This window comes from Corapipo altera, unplaced genomic scaffold, assembly GCF_003945725.1.
Source record: "Corapipo altera isolate COAL_440 unplaced genomic scaffold, ASM394572v1 2, whole genome shotgun sequence".
In the NCBI taxonomy this organism is placed as follows: Eukaryota; Metazoa; Chordata; class Aves; order Passeriformes; family Pipridae; genus Corapipo; species Corapipo altera.
The window spans coordinates 9,334,331-9,353,423 of NW_020884890.1; the positions used below are offsets into that span (position 1 = coordinate 9,334,331).

The 19,093-nt window shown below is 36.7% G+C and overlaps 1 protein-coding gene across 2 annotated transcripts in view; it reads right to left on the reverse strand.

The window, feature by feature from the left end:
• PHIP (pleckstrin homology domain interacting protein) overlaps positions 1-19,093 on the reverse strand; it is a 102,994-nt gene that overhangs the window by 43,413 nt on the left and 40,488 nt on the right. For both annotated transcript variants that reach the window (XM_027645114.1, XM_027645113.1), the window contains exons 13-14: positions 5,475-5,603; positions 333-558 (exon numbers count right to left, since the gene is read on the reverse strand). In XM_027645114.1, the coding sequence (XP_027500915.1) occupies positions 333-558; positions 5,475-5,603 (355 nt within the window). The remainder of the gene's footprint in view (positions 1-332; positions 559-5,474; positions 5,604-19,093) is intronic.

The window sequence follows — 19,093 nt, forward strand, 5'->3', positions numbered from 1 at the left end:
CTGATCTGTGGAAGATCAGTCTACTTCCTAGGTTTTCTAAAGCAGGAAATCTCATCCCAAAGAGATAACTGAAAGCTCACTCAGCATCCTACATTGTTCCAGTAATGAAATGAGCCCCAAGCTAACTGGTGTTCTAGCATCGACTAGCACCAGCTTGATCGATGACAATACTGTAAGTAAAATTGTCACAAGCAATCAGTGCCATGGGCATTGCAATTCTTCCACACTACATGAACTACTATGCCCAGAAATTAAGAAAAAGGACACAGTGAAAGCATAGAATACCTGGAGGTAGACTATTGTTTAGTGAAGCAAAGTGAAATTTTCCGTACCTGAAGATGTCACTCCCATCTGAGGAATAAGCTGTTCCTCCCTGCAGTTTTCACGACCAGGAACTAGTCTTTGATACCTTGCAGGATGAGGGTTGCCATCCACATCAACCAAAAATGGGGGAGGCATAAGGTGTGGAGCCTGCTGTGTCTGTTCATCCAGGACAAAGTTGTTGGCATCACGGATAAGGGGCCGATAATCACTATGAAAGAACATCTGATCTGCTATCTGCAAACAAAGTCATTTTGTAATTTTTTTAAAGAACCTATTAAAAAAAACATATAGAAGATAACTGCCAAAAGTATTTTTAACAATGACACTTGTGGTTACTTTTGCAAAAACAGGCTTATAAGCCGATCTGTTTATTTCAGTTTAAAGGGAAACATTTAATTACTCTGTTACTATTTTGTTGCCCAGTATGCCTTTTCTATTTTATACTGTGAAGAGAACAATCCACATGTTTGATGTTGGGAAGCATTTAAAGAATTGGGGAATGGGGCAATATTTAACTACTTGAAGACATCTCTACTGAACATAGCATGGATGTATTAGTTTATAAATTTTCTTCTACAGTCTGAATATATATTCTGATAGTAAAAAATTGTGTCACAGACTTATGAGTTATGGTGCAGGAAGAAGAAAAATTGGAAAAATATTTATTACATCAGGGCATTGCCAAATATTTTAATATCAGCAAAACATATATATCCCTATTATAATGCTAGATATCTGAAAAAGTTTCAGTAGATAAAATAAAAAAGCTAAGATAAAATTGAATTTTTCAGGCTCAAAGTCTTATTTTTTATTTCAGTCTGCCTGGCTCATAATTTATTATAGATGACTTTTCACAGACCCTCAAGACTGAGGAATTCTTTTGTCCAAATAGTACGTAAAAAAGGTTTATGCTCCATCCCTTGTTGGCACATGTATCTCAGTATTGTATAATCAGAAAGATACTGAATCACAAGAAGAAAAAGTGAACAGAAGAGAAGCTGATGTGTTTACTACACATCCCAACACTCCCCACTGGCAATCGAACCCCGTGGCAGCTTATGTATTCAGTTTAACAACTGACTCAATGCATAGAGAACTAAAAAAAAAAAAAAAAAAAAATCTTGTCTTTTGAGCATGGACAGAGCAATGCCTAAGTTGTCATAGAACATAACTCTGATTTCTGAAGAGCATGCTCTATCATAACCAATCCATAACATAGTTTCCAGTAACTTGTTATGTAAAAATCAGTAAGGCAGAGGTTATAGCAGACACTCAGAGGTCTGGTCTCTCAGTGACAAGGGTCTCCTGTCCTGGATGTGAGAAGATGACAGACATTTGTCAATTCAGAAAGTACCTACATGCATCCACATGAGGTGGATGAAAAAAAACAAACAAAAAAACAAAAAAACCCCATAGGAATCATGGGATCTAGACTTCAGAAAAATAACAATAGGAAGAAATTGGAAAGCTATGTAGAAACATGGAATGGAAAAGAATTTACTTCAGGGATTCAAAAGGTTATCCTTTCAAAATACTTACGGACAAAGCGATATTCCACTGCAGTAAGAAGCCCTGACTGGATGAACTCTTGTTGCCAGATTTTTTGTTAACAGAGGTCGAATGAGAAAGATAGAAGTGCTTTTATGTGTCTGATTGATAGAATCGAGGCCCGCTTCACACCTTTGTTCCTTCAACTCACAATAGCTCAATATGATAGAGACATGGATCCTCTAGGAGGACTTAAAATTTCTCCTAAAAACATAGTAATAGAGTACCCAATACTTACACCTAGTGTAAGTTTTCCTATTAAGTACATCCCACACTGAGAAAGAAGAGATTCCAATGGCAAGGTCATACAAACTGAGTTTTAGTATGTTGTGATTTGGTTGTACAATGTTGTCTGCAAGTTTTTCAAGCAAAGGGAAGATCTGGTACAAGACCACGAAAGACTTCTTTGCAATTACTCTTCTGTGTACTCTGTACTGCGATCAGGTATAGTAGAGAGAGTAAACAACAATTTTCTACTACAAGAGATAACAATGACATTTCTTTGAGAACGTGGGCTCAGGCCTACTCTCAAGTGGAATGTCCCTACTGGAATCCAGAACAATAATCTTATCCTTAGAAAAATCAGTAGACAAACAGTTAAAAGCACTAACAATCAGATATTTCTTTATTGATTATTAGAGATCAAATTCATGACAATAAGATGATAGCACATCACCATTTGCACATGAGTTCTCTGCACATATGATTTCATAAACCCAGCTTGGGTATGAGCACAAAGGCTTTCCATAAGGTCTGAGCTCTACAGATAGACTCTACTCCAGTAACTACACTACACATTCAGAATGCTCAGTTTCTCCAAATGGGCACAGTTACACAAAGAGGTTTTCCTCACTACTACACCACTCCAGCACACACAAACTGTCAACTTGCAACAAAGTACCATGGTTTGGACAGTCTACAGGAGCAAAAGCCTCAGAAAGCTCAGAGACCAGGCTCCCAGGAAAAGTGAACACAGCACCAAGCCTGCCAGAGTTCAAGAAGCATGTGGACAACACTCTCAAGCACATGATGCGATTCTTGAGGCTGTCCTGTGCAGAGTCAGGAGTTAGACTCAATGATCATCGTCGGTCCCTTCCAACTCAGAATAGTCTATGATTTAAAATCAACTAAATGACACCTTACACTTTAAGACTTTCAAGGCATTCCTGGACAAATTTCCACCTAAGCAAGAACTTCTGAAGTGCACATGCCCTGTTGATAGTGAACTCTGGTGATCTTCACACATTCAGAAATTTCAGCTGAGATTAGCTCAAGGGACCCCAAATAAGCAGCGAAGGTATTCCTTTTCTTTACCCCACAACAGAATTACTCCACCAAGACGTGTGTCATCAAAAAATCCAAACAAAAAACAAGCAAACAAAACCCACCCCATTCACCTTCATCATGGCCAAGATCACACTGTAGGGGGAAAAAGTATGGATATTGGTTTCAGTCAACCAGGAAACACAGATACTATCTGAATATAACATGAAAAAAAATACATGTAGAAAACCAAGAGCCTGTTCTCTCAGCAGAGTTAACACTATCTCGGCTATAATCACTGTCCTGAGCAAATGCAGGAACACAGGACAGGTTATCACACTCCTTTCTTCTGTAAAATTAATTTTCCAAGGCAGGTGGAAAACACTTTAAGGTCAAAAAACCACAGATCCTACCAGATCATATTCTGACAAGATGTCTGAAAACTCCCCCCCAAGTATCTGAGGGGAGGAAGACACAAAAAAGAATGTTATCTCCAGCACATACCTACCTGTAGTTACACTTTCCCATAAATCAGGTCAGACAAAACCAAAGGCAGCGATGGAAACACACAAGGAAGAGATCAGAAACTTAGAAGCTGAGTTTTCTATGAGTGGAAGACTAAGAGTAAAAAGATAACAAATCTAAGTCCTATTTCCTCCAATTTTTTTGATGATCAAGAATGCCAAGAATACCACTGGCACAGCAAGAGCTGTGGAGGATCACTTTAAACCATCCAGTAAGTGACAAAATTTAAATGTAATCTTTTCTCAGAGGCTGCAGCAAAAACTCCAAGAGAACAAAGGATCTGTAGAATTCAAGCAGGAAAAAGCAATTGTATTTATTCTTCAAACAGATTTAATCTCTCACAGGTAAATTCTCCTATGGCAGTGTAAAGAAAAATCCTGATCTATCACAGCAAAGACAAAAAGACTCTCAGCTTCATTTCATTTCCAGCATTTCTGAGTAGCAGAGGACTACATACTTCGAAAACAACTGGAGAGAAAAAGAAACCTGGAACAATCCATGGACATGATAAGAAAGATGTTTGTATTACAACAGGCTTTAAAGTTTGGAACAGTAAGAACTCTAAAAGATGAAGAAAATTATCTGATAATCCTGAGTTTCCTTGCTTGTGGTGCCTCTACTCATTTGTTTTATTTGGAATAGAAGGGGAAATGCACAGCTAATAACAACTGAGGGATAGCAATAGCAGCCTAGTACTGAGGACTGCATATCAGAGTAAAGAGACAAGGAGAAAAAATAAATCCCCAATATGCAAATGGTTCTGTAAGAGTACAGAAAGAAATGCAGCTTACATGACAAAGACTAAAATTCCTTTTGCTCTCCTTCCTTCAGGCCCCCCGTTTGCCAAAATGCTTTCAAGGCCAGACTGAGTCCGAAGATCCAAAGCAGGAGACAAGATCCAGAAAACAGCACTTCAACAACAACACTCAACTATCAGCCCAGACGTAGAGATGAAAATCCTGGAGCACATAGGTCTGTTTAGGTCTTAGAAAGAGGGAGAAAGGACACACCTCATTTCTTTCCTGGGTGGTAAAAGAAGAACCAGGACCTCGTGGGTGCTCCAAACTAGGTAACCTGTATGGTTCATTGGGCATGTTCATTTTTTTACAGAGGAAAAAAAAAAACCAAACCACTACATATCTTTTACAGTCATGAGGGTCTGTGGTAAGACATCCACATTTCGAATACACAATGCAGACTATGACATTAGAGTAAAGACACAATATTTTAATCACACTAATGATGGAAAGTTGCTGTGTAAGCACAAAGGCATCCATGACAGTACTTCAATAACAAACATAAAGCTGCATCACTAGAACATATAGTACGTTTTTTGTAAATAATTCTCTCCCAGGCTATGCAATGTTTAAATACAGATAGCAGGAATCAGTTCTATTACACACCCAAATCCTTTTTTTGCCTTAGTTAGAAACCAGAAAAGTATTTAAAGCAAAATGTTTAACTATTATTGGTTCCACTGCAGTTTATTCACATTATCCATGTGGACCCATTACTAGACACTTGTAACCTCGTCACTTAGGAGAACACAGAATGACCGGTTAATTTTAAATTCTCTTTTTAAGTTAATATTATTTTGAACTTCCCACATAAACAGTAGTTTAACAGCATGTCTCCATAATTTAAAAAAAGACAGTGAAAGAAAGCTCAATGTCAACAACAGCAATTGAAAACATCCCATATTAATGTCTCAAAATTGTCTTAAGATACACCCTCTTGAAATGAAGCTCTTAAGAAAAGTTAGCATCAATGCATTCAACAGAGATAAACATTTGATTTTTCATTTTGCACTGTACCTTGTCATATTTGCTACTGGAACCAAAGCCAAAAATCAGAAGGTGACCGTGAGAATCAGTACATGCAAAATGCTGTCCATCAGGAGAGCACTTGCAGTCAAAAACTGCACCATGTCCTTGTCCTTCAATCTGAAATACATCAACATACAAAATAATTAACATAAGTAAATAATTTTCAATTATGATTTACAAAACTGTGGTGCTGATGCTGAAATTTATTATAAAATCTGTACAACAGTATACTGCTACTTTAAAACAAAGCTTACTTTTTTTAGCTATTCACTTTTCAGTGAATTTTGTAATGCTCATGAAAGATGCCAAATTGAGAGCAGTAGAAACTGACAGACTTTATCCACAAAGCAGGCACAGGATAGGAAGTGAAAATAAAATCTTCCCCTTGAATGTCCTGCTAATTGAGCCTAACCAGAGAGCTGGGTCCAGTTCAGGGCTTAGTCACTACACCCTTTCCATCCTCTGCCTTTTTGCTAAGCTAGCCCAGTAGCATTGGCTGCTGAGGTGTTTCAGAACACCTGACCCCTAAAAAATGCACTGACATAGACAACCCGCATTACACAACTTAGCAACTGCCTGTTTCCGTAATTCCTACTCCTAATTTACTGGAGTGGGGAAGGAGTAGATTTGTGTAAAAACTCCACTTTTTAAAGGAGAACTGCAAAGATTTTAAAAAAGGAATTTTTACCTGATACTCATTTTCTGTTTTCCAGTTCCATTAAGCCAGAACAAATGGGTTTTTGTTTTTCCCTGCAACCTGTCAATCAAGCAGAGGTGACCAATCACCACTCTGAATTTTCACGTCTTCAGCACCTCTTCAGAAAGCCCCTTTCTATTCTCCCCAGCAAGGCACTTTTGCAGTTTCTTTAAAGAGATACCAAACAAAATTCTTCCCCTAACTGTGGCAGGCCTATATACTGCCAGAAAAAAAAAAAGAAAAGAGAAGAAAAAAAAAAGAAAAAAAAACCCCACAACAATATTCAGCCTGCAGACAGTAACACTATGCACTTCTGCAGTACCTTCTAGAGGCCACCAGCATTATTTTTAAAAGTTAACAAATTAAGCCTCGAAAAACCTGTGAGGTCGGTACTGTTCTCTCTTACAGGCTGAGACAAAGGCAAGAATTCTAAATCCTTTCCCCATGGTCTTACAACACACCCACACCCCTGCACATCCCCCAGTGACAGAGGCTGCTACACCTATTACCAGTGCTTTCAGGTGTTTGATAAAGGTCTTTCTTACTACAAATAATTTCCCTAAAAGTCAAATGAGTTTCTGAATTAGCAAAAGAGGAACATAAACCAATCCAAGTTTTATGTTCTCTTTCACCCAGAATTCCAGAACAAATGAACAGAAGCATCTTATAGAAAGAGATGGAAAATAAAAACAGAGCTCCAAGCAAGCAACAATACCATTGCAACAGTCAGGTATGTAGAATTAATTTAGTCTAAGCAAGATCCAACTACATGACAAAGTTACAACTTTGTGCTGTTTTTTGTATATAGAAAGCTCACTGTATTAAAGGGAGACAGTTGGGGAAGGCAGGTGGAAAGCAGAAGGAATTTCAGCGCAAGAATAAACTTTGCAGAAATATAGTAAAAAATTGGAAAAGAAGTATTTTATATAGAGAGATTTCTGTTTCCTTTCCCTTCCTCCAACAAAGGAAACATTGAAGTAAGTGTCAAGTTTCCTAACGTTCAAGTCCTACCTAAATAAAATTTGAGGGTTCTCCTGGAGCCTAAGTTTTGAAGATTTTTTTGTTTTCCAAGGAAAACAAGACATGTTGTGGGAAGAACTATTTGCTAACCATGGGAAGGGGAAAAATGAGAAATAGAAGGAAAAAAAAAATCAGCTATTAAGATGATGCAGTTTTTTAATCCTTTCCATCAAGAAATAGTTTGGATGGACCATTTTCAAGAACCCCATGGGGATTAGAGTGTTAGTTGGAAAACATTCCCTTCTTATGTAAAGGAAAAGAATAGCATTCTACTATTTAGGGACAGGTACAGTGCAAACAGTTTTACTCTAAACATGTCCAGAATCTGGTTTTAAAAAGTGCTTTTAGAAAGGGTGACTATAAGACCTTTAAGTACAATCCTTCAGGTCTGAAGAACAAATATTTGGAAATAAAGATCCTTATAGAACAAAAATTATTGTTGAGGATAACTGTCCAAGATATAATTATTATTATTATAAATTAAAAACCAAAGCCTACTAGAGTGTGCTACCCAGTAGAATTTTTTTTTTAAACAAAACTATTTTGGGATTAATAAATGACACCTTACAATGGAATTTCTTCAATAATAAAGCTAAAAACAGATGAACTAGTCATTTGGAACAGAAACTAAATGTTAAATTGCAAAAAGGGAAGCTGTAGTAAATCAGTGAAGATAGCTAAAGCAAGCTAGATAAAGAACTTCATCAAGAAGGAAGCTGCCTTCCCCACTCCACTCCTTTTAAATCAAAGATGCAAGAACTACATGAAGAAGGTGAAGGGAAGAGATTGGTCACAAGAACAGAAAAAGGAATCATTAATTGAGAGCTGTCACAGAATCATAAAATGGTTTGGGTTGGAAGAGACCTTAAAGATCACCCAGTTCCAAACCCCTGCCATGGACAGAGGCACCTTCCACTAGATCAAGTTGTTCAGAGCCCCATCCAGCCCAGTCTTGAACACTCCCATGGACAGGGAATCTATAGCTTCACTGGACAACCTATTCCAGTGCTTCAGGAAAGGCTATGTTCCAACAAAGGGTTGTGAAGAGTGAAGGTGTTAAGACAACTGCTGGTAGCAAAGTAATAGCATGGATTCTTCAGCCACAAACAGGGAAGAACCAGTAATGCTACACAAAGGACTAAGAAAAGATTATTATTAATTTTTAGTCTCAGCTCCAAGAATTAAGAGTCCAATCAGCCCATATTTTCACTAGCAAGGAAACAAGTGAACACTGGTACATCCTGAAGGGAGGAATGATGACAAAATAAGACAATGAAAAAGGGATGACTCTCTTCCTCTCAGTTTTGAGGAAAGCTATTGTTTGCCCCAAACCAGGCAGAATAGAGCTGTCAAACTTATAATGAAATGCCTTAGATGCATAAAAATTATTTGTTGTAGGAAGGGAGAATAGTACCACCTACAGTGCACTACACAGAGCAAACTCAATAACAAGCCTTTCTGAACTGTTATCAATATAGTATGAAACACCTAAAACTCAGTTTTCAAGAAAACTAAAAGACATGGAGGGGAAAAAAAGAAAAAAATCAAGTAAAAAGAAAATTAATCAAGAGTAGAGAGTACCAGAGAAACTTAACAGACTTTCTTCAATAGAATAACTAACTATTTAATGCCAAGAAAATATAATGCATTCAACCTAGCTAGATTTCAAAGCCATAATAAGATACTGAAAACTGGGCTTAAATGGAGCAGACTGTAATTAGTAGGAGAAATGCAGAGTAGGTAAACTTTCTAAGGTAAGAATAACAGTTATTGATTTTGAAAGACACACAGAGCTAAAAGGATGTTATCACTGAAGTTTCTCAAGCCAGGCCTCTCTGTTATTGATTCTAGAAAAAATAAGAGCCCTTTGATGAAATGAACATTAGGAAATAATCCACTGAGAACAGATTTGGGACAGCACAGATCACATCAACAGAAGCAATTAAAAGCCAACAGGACAAAATGCACAAGGTCATGAACTTAGTAAGATTATTAGAAATAACTTACTATCACACTTTAATAAAACTCAGTCTACATACAGTCACACTACACATTTCTATCATGTCTTCCAACACAAGTCATCAGCATTGTTTTAAAAAAAAAAATAAATCAGTGAACTAAGCCTCTACTACCCTGAGGTAGAATCCATCCTTCATGTTAAGGGACTGAGGCAATTAGTTGGAAACACAGTGCAAAAGATCACCGTGTATTCATTGCCATCCATCACATATAATGCAGCAACACAAAGAAAACTGTAGTTCTAAGCTAGACTAGAAGAGAAAGTGCATATGTGCTAGACAAACAGACAACGATAAGAACAAAATCTTCCAAAGCAACACACATATTTTTTGCTTCCCATGTTCAAGGTAAGTAAATTCTAAGACAAACAGCTACAGAGAATTATTTCCACTCATCATGATAATGGGAAACCTACAAGTTCAGCTTTATATGGACACTAAGGAGAGAAGGACTATTTTGTATGACTACTAAAACACCTTTAACAGGAAGAGAACTACTCTACTTAAATGCATAGGAACAAACAAATATTAGTTACAAGCAACATTCAAACTGGAAAACTGAAATGTAGATTCTAACAATCACAACAATGGTATGCTAGAAAAAATTTCTAAAACTAGCAAAAAAGCAATGCTAACTAATTGTTATTAAAACATATAACCTCTTTCATACGTGATGAAACTACATCACAGCTGCTCAAGTCAAATCAGTCTCCAAGTATTTGGAAGTTCTTTTGGAGGTTTGTGCTCCCCTTTGCTTTAAGAAACAATCTGCAATCACAGCATGCTTCCATGGTAAGCCAAAAAAAATCTACAGACTTCCTGCAAAGTTAGAAGAGGTTGCTACACATTTGGAGGAGTGGAAAGAAGACTTAATTTTTAAAACAGTTTAAAAAAATAAAAAATAGAAAAACAGCAGGTCTTCTACACTGCTTCCAGAGCAGCAACAAGGGATCAAATCGTAGGAAGAGGACTGGAAGTAATTAAATTAACATGTTTACCAAAAATGTTTCTTTCTTCCTACCAGTCAACTCAGTCATCCATTCGGGAATGCTGCATTTGTCTTGAAAGATGAAATCTTTCAATGGAAGGTCTTACAGATCACCCACCCTATGGATGCCTGAAGTTACATAAAGGCTATATACAAATTATTTACAGTTTTTTGTTTTAAAGAAGATTTTTCTTAATATACATCCTGCATACTCAGTACTAGCTTCTATTTGAACTATTAGATCATTATGCTGGTTTTGCTCTTCAGCATCCTCAAGATGTGCTTTTATATACTATCTAAAAGGTGGAACCTCTCAAAAATTTCAAAACTATTTCAGTAGGACTACATGCAAACTGATTCAAAATAATGCATCCATAACCTTACTTAAGCCATTCTATATTTCTCGTAGGACTACAAAACCTGACCTAAAAATACATCTAAAAATCCCACATTATTCCACTGGAAGTGGAAGACTTCATGCAGGCCACAACATAAGAAATAACTGTTTATACATCTCTAGTTCACACTGGAAATTACAAGACATTGTCCATATGAGCAAGCCATGTACGTTTTGGACATTAGCCCAAAAAATCACCTTGTGCGGCAGAAAATCCATGCACAGAGCATTTTGCTGAGCTGTCCTAGATGGAACCTCATCTTTCAAGTTCTTCTGACTGGGACTCCCATTTTTTTCCTATGTCTTTTAGCCTAAAACTAACCAGTAGTTGCTAACAAAGACCTAGTTAGGCCAGGCAGGTTAACTGTTTAAAGGAAAGGAAACAATGATGATGTAAGCAACATGATAATGCTGCTATGGCTTTAAAGTTTGCCACATTGCATTGAAAGTAGAAGCAGAATTAGAAAGTAAGAAACCACATCACACAGATCAGTGGAAGGTTAGACTTCAGAAGATGGGGCAGGAAGTCACATTATGATACACAGACATAAGTAGGTATAGCATAGGAATTGCCTGTAATGAAGTGTCCACTTAAAGCTAAAAATAAAGGACAGTCAACAACCAGCTCTCTGAAGGAGCAGGAGCACACAGAAAAACCCGGTTGCAACTTAAGTAGTCTCTGCTTGATTGACAATTTGCAGGAAGAAACCCTTTTGACCTGAATTAGTTAATGCCATAACACTGACAGTAAATTCTAAACAAAACAAGGATTAAACTGTACTAAAACATTCAAACAGTCATTAACAGGGAACGTGTGTGTCCAAATTCACAAAAACTAGACATCATTGCCATTATGAAATACATTCCTACTATGACCTCCATGGGGGTCTCCAATATTTCTGACTGATTTATATAAACACATAAAACATGTGAAGAGGGCAGAGAGATTGGGCAGGGAGACAACCAACACATCAGTGCATCCAGATAGTCTGATTCTTCAACCATACTGCAGACTCTCCATGAACTTCAAGTAGGGTCAAAATTACACTCTACAATTTCCATTGTAGAAATCCAGAAAATTCTTACAGGTTTCAACTTGACCTTTTTATGATCAAGTTCTGTACATGACAATTTCAGTCACTGCTTATGCTAACAGTGTTAAATAAAAATACAACATAGCCAAAGCTCTCAAAGCTAAGAAAGTGTTTCTATTAAAAATTTTCAAAAGACACATTGTTAAAAAGTTGGGGAAAATGTATAAGCTTAAAAAAGGCTCATGCAATGCAACTACCATACACCCTACAAAAGAAATTAAGGACCCACTTGGAAAGAAATGCATGGAACCAGGAACAGCACCAGACAACTTTACATTAATTAGACAATCAGCCAGCTACAGACTTGGGGACAAAACACTCAGACATTGTCTTCTGAAATCTCATTCTTATTTCTTAATGTCTGTGTGGCTGTAACTTTCAACCTTAACACATAAACACGTGCGTTGGTTTTAGTTTGTTTGGTTTTTAATATATAATATATATTTAATATAAAAAAATTATCTGCAATTACACAGATTAACTAGTATGTGGCTATGAAAAGGCATATATTCCCCATCGTAACTTCACATAGTAAATGTAAAACAAAATTAGCAGGAATGTATCCACTTGCTCCAAGCTTTCTCACTGGATGCATGGCAGTACACATTTTCAGTTTCAAAAAGAAGATTAATGTTTTAAATACAATGACTGCCTGATTACGATTAAATTATAATTATTCCTGATTTTGTGCCAGTATTTCTAAGTATAACCTGTTTCACTAGGACACCATTTGAAATAAAAGCAGCACTTTAGAGATATACAATTATAACCATCACATAACCAGAAGAGGATGATTTTACAAGGTAGGTTAGTATCTGCTTGCTGATTCTATTGCTCCAATTGTTTTCAAAGGCAATCAAATGAAAAAAAGGAATTTCCGAGATCACCTTCGAAACAACCTTAACAAATCCACTGTTTCTTCAGCCCAAGGCTTCTCACAGAAAGAAACAACATGAAAAAGAAAACTAAGGACCAATAAGAGCCACTTTTTTTTTCTTTACTATAGCACAGTCATAAGAGCTTGGGTCTAAACTTTCAGATGGGTCAGAAAATCAAGAGACCTAAAAATAAGTTTGTGAGTATTCACAAACAAGTTATATTCTCTTGATTGTATGAAAGCATTACATACTTCACTCCATAAAAAGTTAAAACATAGTCTAATGAAAGCTATTGCAGCAGACTAATAAGTAAATAAGGTTTTCATGAGCAGTCCTGCACCATTCCAAGATCCTTCCAACACACCTGTTCTTCTACCTAACTTTTGTAGTGGTAAGTATTAGAAATAGGGTCACGTTGTAATCCTTTAAGGACGGAAAGCAGATGCTGGAAAGCACTTGCTCTTCTCAAGTGCAGATGCAGAGATCTCCCAGTGAAATAAAACCTTTGTTCTTAACAAACAGTACTTTAGAAATACCCAGACATAAGCACTACAGCTTTGCAAAAATGTCTATCAAGTTTTATTTACAAAACTGTCTCACTTCATGTACCTGACATTCACATATAGAGATTAAAAATTAAATTCAAAATTAACTGAATTTTAAAGTAACACTATATAATCCTTTCTCTAAAAATTAAATAGTGCCGAGAGAGGAATTATTCATGTTTGCTTGAAAACTACATAAACAAGTTGTGGCAACTTTTCCCGTTTGAGGTACTTTCTCTGTAATTTGCGGTAAAATAAATACATTAAGTCAGTCACGCTAAATAGTTGCTCTTAAATCTTGCTAAGAAATCCCGACCAGGTTTCTCAACCACAGCTCTGTATTTTCGTATTTCTGATAACAAGAACTGTCCCATCAAATTTGAGACATTGTTAGAGAAGCCAACCCCAGGTACTAGTCAACTTGGTAAGACAAGATAAGACATTCAATTTTTACAATTCTATAGTTGAAAGTAGAAGACATTCAAACTTTTGCAATTCCATAGCTAAAAAGTTTGCAGACTCATTAACATTTTTATCCTGTTGCAAGGCTACAAGCTTTTTTGGATTTGGTTTGGGGTTTTTTTGTTGGGTTGGGGTTTTTTTCCCCTCAAGGATTATTGACTTCTGCAGTACTTTCCTAACTACAACCATGAACATAATCAAAAAAAAACCTCCAAGTCTGTTAATGCCACTAATAAGTGGCTTATGCCTGTTGTGCTCTATATTCAACAACAGTTTATATTTAAGTACTTCAAAAAGCTTTTCAGGACCAAGAACTTTAGAGCTGCTGTTCCCTATTAATATACCTGTTAAGAAGAATGACTACATTTAGGGTTTTGATGTGGCAATATAATGCCAGGTCATGTAACTTAATCTTGCTGAAAGGATTCATAACTACTTATATGAGAGTCCAGTAAGATGTCCTTTCATACTTCCAGAAAAAAAAAGTTTTGTCCCCATTTATCTTTTAGTTGTCACTATTTCTTTAGAAGAAAAAAGAACAACAAAAAAAAACCACACCACCAAACTTTTTTTATGCAGTTAAATCCAAATTTTATCCTAAAATTCTAACTAATTTGCTTCTGGGCTGACAATTTAAAAGGAAGTTGGACCAAATAATGTTACTAAATTAATATGAAAATTGCAACTGCAGAACTTGAACTTACTAGAAAAGCAACACTTTTCAATTCAGCTGTTTACATAGTACCTGTTTTAATGCATGTTTTTTAATACAGATGGAAGAAACTATGCTTATCACACCAGCCAAATCTTTGAATAAGCTATCAAACACTTTGTGAAATGAACACAAAAGTGCCTAAGTCCTTATTTCGTTTAAAAAATGTTCATATTTAAGGTCTAAGTTCCATAATCTATTGATAATTAATAAATATATTAGAAAGAATATACTCAAATGACAACAAGTCACAGGCTTTCTAGTTCTGGATACAATGCCTGTTTACATAAAATTTAACTAATGCATTTTACATGAAGGTGTGGGACCATTCATCATGACCTTCCAACAGGAGAGTGTCTAGAATCAAAGCAAACAGCTGGGATTCTAGTACAGAGATCTAGATGAAAATATGCCCCAGTTAGAAAAAAAAAAAAACAAAAACAAACAAAAAAAATCCAAATCTCTTCCCTTGGACACACGAAAACCTGTAAAAAGCCTCATTTTACCTTACAGGAACTACAGCTATCAATGACATCGTCCTTCTAGGTCTCAAGGAAACAGCATGTCTTAGCTTCAGGATCAGAGTTTTTCAAAAATAGCCAAGAAATGCAACTTTGGCCTGTACCTTCTCCAATAGTGATGCAATAGGCAGGTCAGCCTTCCCCTCACACTTTGCAATTTTAAAGGTTTGTTTTGGTTTATTTCTTTTTTTCTGACCATTTCCATAAAAGTGGGACAGAGGGCATAAGAAAAACAAACACCAATTCAAGCACTAAGAGTTACACAATCATCCACTATTCTTGAACTACCAATATGGTTTCCAGGGCAAGCAACATTTACACAGCAACACAGAGGATAACAGACAGTGGTGTTTCTGGGAGAGATTAAAGCTTTTCTTTCACAAATACAACTGAGTGATTTGTCATTTCAAAGGGAACTGAGGGTGGGAAAGGGGGAGAGCAGGTTCGGTAAGAATTTCTTTTTCTTCCTCCTCCTCCAAAAGAATCAGAAAGTTGCTTCAAATCACTAGTTAACATATTTAAAATTCTCATGCATTTCTGAAACATACTCCTGGTATTTCTACATGCTCTGATGAAATGCTTTGGCATTTAGAAAAAGACTCATCATCAAATTCACAACAGTTAGAAATACATAGTGTGACCTTTAAGTGCCAAAGGCTAAGGTGGCTTAGCTTTCCAGCAAGTCAGATAGTCACAAAGGCAGGAGCATTTTGAAGTATTCGGATCTGTGAATTTAATACAAGACCATAAAAACATTCTTTTTGTATCAGTATTTCAAAGCATTCTTCAGAATACGATGAAAGGACTAAGGCCACCTTTGCTGGCTCCAGAACTACCACACAGAGCATGTTGCAAAGGACACCACAACACATGACCATGCTCAGAAAGACTGTCTTACAGCTACAGTAATGTAATAAGAATCAGTCCAAATGAACACTTCGCAATCGGGAACACATTAAGATTACAAATAAGTAAAAGGCTTTCAGGCACACAGGAAGCCCCTGAGGCACACGAATCATGTCAGACATAAGAAGGCACACTGCTGGCTACAGCAAAGCCTGACTTCTCAAAGATGCAACTCACAATGAGAGTCAATCCAGTAAGACAGAAGAGCAACATCTAGCCATTAAAGGTCTTTTGTTGTTAGTTTTGTTTGAGATTTTTTGGAAATCTGTTGACCAGAAGAATAATTTTTTTCTTGAAAGGCTTCAATACTCCTACTTGACTAATTTCTACATTACACAAAGATTTCTTAAACCTCGTAAGGCTAAGGCTTTATCAACTAAAACACAAGCTTTCTGATTCAGTAATTGCAATGCCTACCTACAGAATCTGCCAAGTCATATATCAGATTTAGGCAAAGCAATGACATTCCAAAATGCAGTAAAAATTTCAATATTTTACAGTGAGAAAGACTGCAAAAATGCCTGCTCTCCCCCAATCTTTCTTGCTACTGTAGTATAGTCTTCATACTTTCAACAGCATAATTTTAAGTAACAGGATTCACCATTTGTTCCTGCAACTGTTCATAAAGATATGCTGTAAACCAAGTTATTAAAAAAAAAATTTTTAAAAAAACCCAAACTAAAAAAAAAACCCCACACAAACAATCCAAAGGAAAAGAACAGAACTACAGGGCTGTATAGAACCTAAAATCTTTTAGGAAACTTCTTTTAATATTCTTCTACAGAGCAGCCCACTCATGGGACAAGAACTATCAGCTTTATCACAGGAGAACCCTACACTCAAAGGCCCCAGACAGAACGCTTTTTGCAAGCAGTCTGAATCAGCAGAGCTCAGCCTCAAAAGATACTGTTTAAAGGAAACAACAGAAGACCAAAAAATAACAATCAAGGGCAGCACTGTAACACCACAAACCTAATTAGGGTCAGACTCAAGGAACTCCAGTACTCAATGTCCAAATTGCAACACCAACCAAAATTAAATCACCAAACCAAACAAAAAGTTGTGCATCTGCCTAACATTACTAGATATCTTTTTGATGTGGAAGATTCTAAAGTCCCACTAGTTTTCTTCTTTCCCCTCGTACATTCTCAGAATTGAGAAACTTCTGCCTAAGGCCTAAAGGAACTAAAAATGTTAAGGCTAAGCTGAAGCATATACCATCCAAGTGACAACCCTGGCACTCCTAAGAAACCAACAGTGTCAGATCTATTAAGAAGCAACTTAGTGAGAACACCTGAAAGAAAACAGACGCTATGACAAGAACTGAATGGTGTACAGCTTCTACTTACGACATAACAGAACACTCATCCTACAAATTCAAGTCTGCCTGAAGCCAAAGATAATTTCTACCACTTTCTAATTTACCTAGAACATGATCTCTCGACAGCAGCACAACTTCAGGGCAAAATTGGGAAGAAGTCCTGTCTAGACGTCTATAGCCGAGATGTCCTCCTAGGTAAGTGGCAGATGTTGAACTGAGCAACTTACCACCAAGGAGAGAACAGAATCTAGGTCTTCCGTTTTCCAGTTCTACAGCTAAGACAATCCCAAAAGGTGAGTGCCACCTGCTCCTGTGCCCTCCTTCAGGAAAGCAGGGACCTCCCTCAGTTGTTGGAGAGGTGCCTAACCACACAAGGGAAACATGTCTCCTTGCAGCTTTAGTAAGGAGCTGTATTTCAAATATACCTCTATGTACATTATCAAGCAGTTGCTTTCACTAGACAGTCCACCATTCAGAGTATTTTTTCCCCTGGATCATCCACTAAGACACCTATATCTCATACACTGTTCAGCAAAATGAGCGACAATTTAAACGTTTACAAGGGTCTGTGCTGTTCTTCTGTAGCAATAACACTACTTTTGTGACATATATAAGGTCTGGAACAGTTGGCTGCAGCAACCACTTAAGGTTTATTACTCTGTCTTTTTGGAATGCTCAGTTGTACCTGGGAAATACAGCATGTGAAACTGCCTAATATTACAACATTAAAGCCACAACCTCATTGGTTCCTTGAAAAAATGAATGACAAATACACCAAGAACACATTCTTCATTAGCAGCTGTTTAATTCAGGACTGGCACAAATATTACATAGGCCAAAAAACAAATACCTGCATTCGCACATGCAATTTAAAACCATCTCAGGACTTATTTGTTTCAGTTCAAAATTGCCTAAAAAGCTTAACCATCTCACCCTCTTGTGTGAGATTTCACTCTCTGGCATAGCAAATACATTCTATGAGTTTAGGTGACTCAGGTCACTGAATTAAACCAGTTTTGAATGCTTACACAACTAGACCAAATGAAATAAAGACTACAGGTCAAAACGTGAATTAGATAAAATATATATACTTACTGAAAGTAAACCCATGTGACATTTATGGGACTAAGATTCTTATTAATCATAAAGACCAAAATCTGGCAAACAGACCATTCTTCAAATTAACCGTGACTGTGACAATTGATTTAACAGCAAATCTTAAGTTTAAAAACCTGGGAGAGAACGTTCTGTAGCATAACCAGAGTCACCTAGTGGGACTAATTTGTAACCAGTAAGGCACAAATAAATGGAGGAATCAAAGTTCAAGTTAAATGCAAAACAAAAAGTATACTTGGTTACTACGGCTTTCTCTGCAATTTCACATTCATTGACTAGATAAAAGAATTAAGTTTCAAACTGATTGACACTGCTTGCATCCCTTGAATTTATTTTTTTTTATGCTGACAATGAAGGCATTTGAAATAGGATAGAAAGCAACTTAAAAATATCCACCTCTGCTTTAGGGATTTGCCACAAGGTTTTCAATGTAAAAGCAGTGCATCTAAGATAGGAATACCTGACTGGACTAACATTAAGCCAACAGTCATTTATGAATCTGCTAATTCAGTCAACATTCCCAAGGTCTCAACTTTTTTTTTTAAGGAGCTGTTGCTATGATAAAGTCACCCAGTGGTAGTTCTGGTACCACAGACCAAGCAATGATAATGAGAGGTTCCTGAATGGTAAAGCAGATATCTCATGTCATTCAACTCTTAGGTTTGGTTGCTCCAGATGATGTTCCCTGTTTGATCCAAAAGAACACAATCTGTAAAAATTCCCCATCCTCTTAACAGAAATACAAATACTGTTTATCAGAAGTATGAGATGACATATTGAGCAAGTCAGTGAAGGTAACAGTGCTTTTCAGAATAATTTAATAGTGGCTAAACCACTGATGTTCCCAGCTAGTATGTCATTTAAGAAATGGAGAAGACTGGCAGCTCTGTATGTATTTGTGCCCTCCTGTAGTAAACCAGAACACTTAACAT